Raw genomic sequence first — 7,883 nt, forward strand, 5'->3', positions numbered from 1 at the left:
AATACATTGGATGAAACTTTTACACTACGGTTAGGGCTCGATCCTATTGTGTTCTCTTTTAATCCCTTCAAACCCTTCCCCAAAGCATGGTTCAATTAGAGTGCAATATTTTTAAACCTCTAAACCTGGTCCCAATTCCCAAAAGCATCAAAATATTCAAAATTCATATCATCAACTACTACTAGAGTAGGGTTAAAGCTATGAAAATATTCAAAATTCATATCATATATGTACCAACTGCTACTGGTAGAGTAGGGATAAAGGAAATGTAGTGAGCTGATTGATATTGCGATTTCAAAACTTCAGATAGTGGTTTACTATCATGACCAGGAGAAAATTGTATTATTAATATAATTTTTTTTTTTTTTGGAGGGGTAGGATTCTTAAGATATATAATATATTATTGTCATATTTATAGCATGACAATTATATTAACTTTAAAAATTTAATACTAAAATTTTGTACTTTATAATAATAATTATATTCAATTATATTATCTATCTTATCTTAAAAATTCTTTATTGCACGGACTAGTATGAACCACAAATAAACATTACATGCATTATTTGTGTATATAAAGTATATTATTTGAGTACTTAAAGTACATTATTTGTATACTATCAAATAATGTATATTCAATACACAAATAATTTACATTTAGTATATTAAAAATGTATTTTTTATGGTCCACATATTACTGTGTGGGCCATGGTCCGCATAAAAATTGTCATCCACATCACCATATAATCTTCTAGTTTATCTCAAATCCTTCTACCTTTTCTCCTCATTTTATGGCCATACACTCATACACATAATCTATTATTTTATTTACTTTCTTATAATTATAATTTCAAATTTTGTTTTTAAATCAAAATAAATTTAAATAAAAAAATAAAATAAGTTTTTAATTATAAAATATAATCTCATAAATTAATCAAATAATTGACACCACATTAAATTTTGAATTCGAAATTGTGTACAGAACAAATTAACATTCAGAAGTGAATTTAAAATATTAAATACTAAATATACCAACCATTAATACAATTCAAAATTTTAAAAATAAATTTAGAAATAGAAATAAAAAAAATTAGAATAACAAATAAAAACTAAAAAATAAAAAATAAAAAAATCAAGCTGTTGCAGTGGATGGGGCTATACATGGATGTAGGGTGGCCAGAGGGGCACCACCGGTCTCACACTTGTTTTTTGCAGATGACAGCCTGTTGTTTTTCAAAGGGAATATTCAGGAAGCAACTGTTAAGCAGTGCCTGATTAGATATGAGAAATTGTCTGGCGAAATGGTGAACTTTAATAAATCAAGTATTTGTTTTAGCAGAAATACCCAGATGGCGCAGAGAGAGCAGGTGGCGTGGTGTTTGGGAGTGGAACTGGCATCCAATTTTGGGAAATATCTTGGATTTCCTTCCTTTATAGGAAGAAATAAAAGGGCTGTATTTGCATATATAGAAGATAAAATCAGGCAGAGAATTGGATCATGGAACAAAAAATTGCTCTCACAGGCTGGGAAGGAGGTGCTCTTAAAAAGTGTGGCTCAGTCTATGCCTACTTTTTTATGAGTGTTTTTTGTTGCCTGAATCAGTGTGTTTGTCTATACAGCGTATTATGAACAAATATTGGTGGGGGACAGGTACAGATCGTGGAATACATTGGAAAGCTTGGGATAAATTATGTATCCCTAAAAAATATGGAGGATTAGGTTTTAAGGACCTCCGTGCATTTAATCTGGCCATGCTAGGGAAACAGGCATGGAGATTTCTTACGGAACCCACCACTTTGGTAGCAAGGATTTATAAGGCTCGATACTATCCTACGACCACTTTTGTTGATGCTACCATAGGGAATAACCCAAGTCACTGCTGGCGTAGTCTTATGGCCACCCATGATCTAGTCTGCGCCGGGGTGCGCAGAAGGATTGGAAACGGTAGGGATACATTGATATGGGGACATCCTTGGTTGTCTGATGATCCTAGCCCTTTGGTTCAAACACACATGCCTGAGGAGCTACGAGGGGCATTAGTGAGTGGCCTGATAGATCAAGATACAGGTACCTGGGATCCACATATTCTCAATGATTTATTTATTCCTGAGGATGTGACCCGAATCTAAAGAATACCAGTAAGCCCAGATTATGATGACACATGGTATTGGATGGGGGACACACAAGGAGTATATACGGTGAAGAATGCCTATAGGCGAATTATGGGAAATTATTCTGACAACCCAGGGACTTTTGATAAATGGGTTACATTGTGGAAATTACGAGTGCCACCCAAATGGAAAATCTTTCTATGGAGGGCTGTGTCTGGCATACTACCCACCACTGATAATTTAATTATTAAACGAGTGGAGGTGGATCCCATATGCCCCATGTGTGGCGCTACACAAGAAAATATTATGCATGCACTGATTTTATGTGATTACTCTAAAATGGTTTGGAATATTTCGGGATTACCTGTCACGAATATTCTGACTAATCATTTCCAATCATGGTTCGTAGGCGTGCTGGACTCGTTGACGGAAGGGCAGGTACGGCTGGCTGTTGGGATTCTATATTATTTGTGGCTAGCAAGGAACTCGGCGTTATGGGAAAGAAGCTTGCCACGGCCCACATCCACGGTGAGGAGGGCGGTGATGGCCGAGGAAGCCTACACCAGGCTGGGACGTGCAAGTTACCAGCCTCATGCCACCGTGTTGCCGGAGAGCGACCCACACGAGCGGCCCAGGTGTTACTTCGACGCGGGCTACAGACAACACACGGGAGAAGCGACATACGGAGTTGTGCTACTCAATCACGAAGGTGTTTTTATGGCAGCCACGGCAGGAACGTTACCGGGTGCTTTTTCACCTATTATGGCAGAAGCTCTAGCCTGCAAGGAAGCTCTATCATGGCTTAAGGGGCGCGATACACAGATGATTGATCTACTCACAGATTGTATGGAGTTGCGAAACATGATAACATCAAGAGGTACCAGAACTCGATCTTATGTTGGGGTCATTGTGGACCAGTGCAGGACAACTATGTCATTATTTACTTCTTGTTCTTTACATTATATTTCCAGAGCTGTTAATATGCATGCTCATACACTAGCTTCGTTAGCTTTTGATCAGGACCATCCTATGTACTGGGATGTAATCCCTCCAGACTCTATTACTATGTTCGTTCATTAATATACCAAGTTACTTGGCTTTCAAAAAAAAAAAAAAAAAAAAAAAAAAAGCTGTTGCAGTGACTTGATTTTTTTTTAAAAAATAAAAATAAAAATTGAGGATGGGGACATGCTACTCATGAAATTGGCATGTGGCCAGCACATAGCCAAACGATTGGCGTTTATTGGCTACGCGCCATGTCAGAGGCTTCAGAGAGAACAACCCTCCTAAGAGCATCCACACTTGTGCATATTGTGGGGAGATTTCAGCATTAATTCTTCCCTACATGAGATAATAACTAGTGTGGAGGGGGGATAATTGAAAAAAAATTGTCCTGCAAATGTGAGGATATTGTCAGAAAAAAAAAAAAAAAGAAGCAAGGCTGTGCGCGTTCGCGCACAGCCTTGGGCAAAAGCCGGGCGCGTGCACTGCACGCGCCCGGAGGCGCGCCTGACGCGTCTGATTATTTTATTTTTTTTAATTTTTTGTTTTGTTTTGTTTTGTTTTGTTTTTTTTTTTTTCACTCCCCTCCCACATTCTCTTTCCTAATCACTCTTACATTATCCCCCATTCTCCCCAACCAATGTGGATGCTCTAAATAAGTCCATCCTCTCCTTCTTTCTCCCCTCTTCTTTCAAAAAGTTGAACCTTTACCCTAAAGGGCCCCACACCCTATTCTTTCTCCCCCTTTTTCTCCACCCATTGGAAGTGCCCTAACTCAACCCTGCTACATTGACTATTTGATGGAAACAATAATATATAAACCAAAATTAGTATGAAAAATGTTTTACACCCCTACAGTTACCACTCCCTATTACTCTATTAGCCATCTCCGAATTTAAAAAGGAAAACTATTTATCTTTTATGGATTACTATTGAATTGGTTGACTCCACCTTGATTTAATAAGAAATTTACATATATAATAAAAATCTTACATGTCAAGTAGTGACTAATAGGAACTGGGAATTGTAGGTAGTATTTGAGAGAAAAAGGTTCGAATTTTGACAGTGGCAATGTAGGGATTATGTTTAAAGTGGACAGATTCTTTGTGCGCACGAGTATTTGGTCATGTATGTTGAGCCGGATTTTTCTCTATTTGGCTTACGGTTCGGGTCGACTCGACTAATCCTCGTTCGCTCCGGGTGGCATGGGAACTGGCTCAAGAGAAATTATCACTTGTGGGAATCCAACCTGGGTTATTCTTAGGATCGTTCCCACAGCTTAAAGAAGCTTCTTTGCCACTTGAGCTACCCCTTTGAGTTAGGGTTTAATGTGATTATTTGTGTTAATTATGTAATTAGATGTATTTATTGATTTGTTAGTAAAATTATATTTTAATGATTGTTTCAAGAAATAAGATAGACTAGAGATAAAGAAAAACTAAGAATGTATATTGTAGGGTAACACTTTGATTATGACTTGGAGCTTTGGATGCTCAATAATGCCATAAAATAGGATATATATTAAGGTAATGATATGGAGCTTTGGATGCACAATCTACTATATATATATATATATATATATATATATATATATATATATATATATATATATATATATATATATAAGAGTCAAAGAAAGTTAGACCTATAATGGATAGAAAAAATAGTTGTCAAATTATTAAATCAAATGAATGATTTAGATTGTTCAAATTTTAATTTTTCCTTGAGATTTCTTAATTTATCCTTAATTATATGATTATCCGTTAACTTTTCCGTTAAATATTATTTTCTCCGTTAATTCACCGTTAATATTGCCTAGAAATTCTTATAGAATTATAATATTAAAGTCTTAACGGAACTCTAACACACAAGTGAATTATAACTACACCATTAGTTTAATTCTAATATTAAAGTCTAAGATAGAATTATAACTACACCATTAGTCTAATTATAATATTAAAGTCTTAATAGAATTCTAACCTTATAGAATTATAACTACACCATTAGCCTATATATTAAGCCATTGTCCATGGATTAGAAGTACAAACCTAAATTATTAAACATCTCCCATCATGTTTCTATAATATTATTTATATAAACAAATTGACGCTACAATATGCTGGATTGCCGGCACCCCTTCAAACTCAATCTTCTGCCAGAATCCCCTCAAACTATATTTGTATATATTTAATATCTTATGCTTTAATCTTTATTTTCTATCCCTTATATTCGGTATTTGGTTTCAACTATACCCATACAATTATTTTATTGACCATTATAATCAATTTTGGCTATATTTTATTGCATTTGAAAACTTAGAATTATCCATTTAAATATGCAAATTCAACATTCAATTATCTATGCATGAACAACTCTAATATAATCTTGTCTTGATATACTTTAAAGTACTTATTTAAAAATAAAATTGGACATTATCTCAATCGCGCAATGCGCGTGAAAAAACTAATAATACTATAAGATTGGATATGTATGAAGGTAATAACTAATAATAACTATAACTCAATTATAATTATTAATTCAGAGATAATATTTTTTTAAAAAATGACAATTAAATATGTTTTATCTATCTAAAATTATATAAAAGTCAATCATAGTAATTAAAGGTTTAACATGAATATAAAATATTTTGGTTTAATCAATATATACATTGTACTTATTTTCATTGTACACCTAAAATTTATTTTTTTATTTTACTCTTTTATCTAATTATATATATAATTGCACTCTGGTGCGAATTCCGTCTAAGTGCGAATATGCGAATGTCTGATATCTGTACACGTGTCTAGATCTAATGGATGAGAAACACTGATTTTTTTAAAAATGCAATGACATTTTCGTAAATAATTGAACATCAAAGTGTAAGTAAAATGTATTACAAGTGCATGTAAAATGTATTATAGGTGCAAGTAAAATTTACACTGAGCATCAATACTAAGTGCACCTATAGTTATAAGTAGTTGCACCTAGGTGCATGAATGTTTGCGAGTGGTTTTCATGGGTACTACTACCTGTTGAACTCCCCGCAAGAACAAAAACGATGCCAAACAGAACGAACTCAGATGAATAAATGTTAACAAGGCAAAATTACATACACTTGCAGGCGAAAGTAGGTGCACTTGTAGGTGAAAGTAGGTGCACTCGATCAATGAATGCAGGCAAAAAATTACATGCACTTGCAGGCGAAAGTAGGTGCACTTGTAGGTGAAAGTAGGTGCACTTGCACCTGAACGCGACCATATATATATATATATATATATATATATATATATATATATATATATATATATATATATATATATATATATATATATATATATATATATATGAAAAAGTTCAAATGCGGCGAGGTCCTCCCATGCGGTCGTGCGGCGATTTTCAGAATATATATATAGAATTAAGTTCCAGTGCGAGTGAATGCTTCCCGTGCGGTTGTGCGGGTGATTAATGTGCGTGAGTTTTGTACTTAATGTGCGTGAGTCTTGTGCTTAAGGTGCGTGAGGTTTGTGCTTAATGTGCGTGAATGTGTAGTGCTTAATGTGCTTGAGTTTTGTACTTAAGTATGCCTAAGGTGCGTGAGTTGTGTGCTTAATGTGCATGAGTGTGTACTTAATCTGAGTTGTTGTTGAAACTTTAAAGTGCATGAGTTTTATGCTTAATGTGCGTGAGTTTTGTGCTTAAGGTGTGTGAGTCTTGTGCTTAAGGTGCGTGAGTTTTGTACTTAATGTGCGTGAGTGTGTATTTAATGTGAGTTGTGAGTTAAATCCACTTTTGGTCCTACATTTATTGCACATTGGACACATTTTGTCCGCTTTTATTAATTTTGCCACATTTTGTCCAGACTTTCTAAAAATTGGACACTTTTAGTCCACTGTTACATTTGGCGTTAAACAACCGTGAAGTATGAGGGCGTTTATGTCCTTTCATGTCCATGCGCCCTTTGTGCTAGAACTTTGAGACAGTTTTGCGTTCCATAAGTGCTTCAATCTTCCTAACCCTCTCGCGCTCCATCTACATAAGCAAATCAACAAATGCCTTGCGGCCTCTGATGAAGCGAAGCAATTTCACAGCAGCGGGGAGTGATCGGACGGAGTTCTAACTCGCGGCGATGGGGATTCAATCCCTCCGTGATCACTGTGTTTTCTTCGCTGATGTTGCAGGTAAGTTTTTTGATGATATCGACGACCTTTAGCCTCTCTCTCTCTGAGGCATCGGAGTCTTTGTCATGCAAAGGAGGCGTCGTCCTGTCGGATTCCCCGTCGCTGGAGGACGATTGCACGCGCCTTCCGTCGATTGAAGAATCATCGCACAGTGTAGAGGCGGTGGAATTGCTTCTGGAGATGTTGATAGACGAGTTGTTGTTGTTGTTGTTGGCGGCGGCGACAGCGGAATTGACGATTTTTGCAACCACTCCGAAGTCTCTCCACCGCCGCACGAGGGAGGAGACGCCGCCGGAATTAGGAACCTCACCGCCGAGGCATCCGACCTAGACGGCGAGTTCTCCGATTTATTCTCGCCTGCGTTTTTCCCCTCCCTAGAAAACACAATTTCTCTGACTTTATCCCAATTACCAGAATCCTCAATACTCGTATTCCTCTCATCATTCCTACGCGTTTTGTCCAGATATTGGGGTTTATGAACCCAAAGTCTGTAATGTCAATCACAAGACCGTTTTCATCGGAATCTGAATCGTTCCCCCGCCGATCGGAACCGCAAGAACTCACCAAAACCTTGAGATTCTTGTGAAAATG

General features: G+C 36.3%; 1 protein-coding gene across 1 annotated transcript; it reads left to right on the forward strand.

The window, feature by feature from the left end:
- The first annotated feature begins 1,349 nt into the window (after positions 1–1,349).
- Positions 1,350–3,192, forward strand: LOC109154768. Its single transcript, XM_019302496.1, has 3 exons — positions 1,350–1,535; positions 1,621–2,068; positions 2,522–3,192. Exons 1-3 carry the CDS (start codon positions 1,350–1,352, stop codon positions 3,190–3,192), a joined length of 1,305 nt encoding a protein of 434 aa, XP_019158041.1.
- Positions 3,193–7,883: the final 4,691 nt, after the last annotated feature.

This window comes from Ipomoea nil, unplaced genomic scaffold (assembly GCF_001879475.1).
Source record: "Ipomoea nil cultivar Tokyo-kokei standard unplaced genomic scaffold, Asagao_1.1 scaffold2653, whole genome shotgun sequence".
NCBI lineage: Eukaryota > Viridiplantae > Streptophyta > Magnoliopsida > Solanales > Convolvulaceae > Ipomoea > Ipomoea nil.

Bases quoted from the DNA above. Each gene is read 5' to 3' on its own strand.
- LOC109154768 (XM_019302496.1), top strand. From the start codon at position 1,350: ATGGCGCAGAGAGAGCAGGTGGCGTGGTGTTTGGGAGTGGAACTGGCA. The intron at 1,536-1,620 runs GTGCTCTTAAAA...TTGTCTATACAG, and splicing joins TCTCACAGGCTGGGAAGGAG to CGTATTATGAACAAATATTG. The intron at 2,069-2,521 runs GTACCTGGGATC...CATGGTTCGTAG, and splicing joins CCTGATAGATCAAGATACAG to GCGTGCTGGACTCGTTGACG.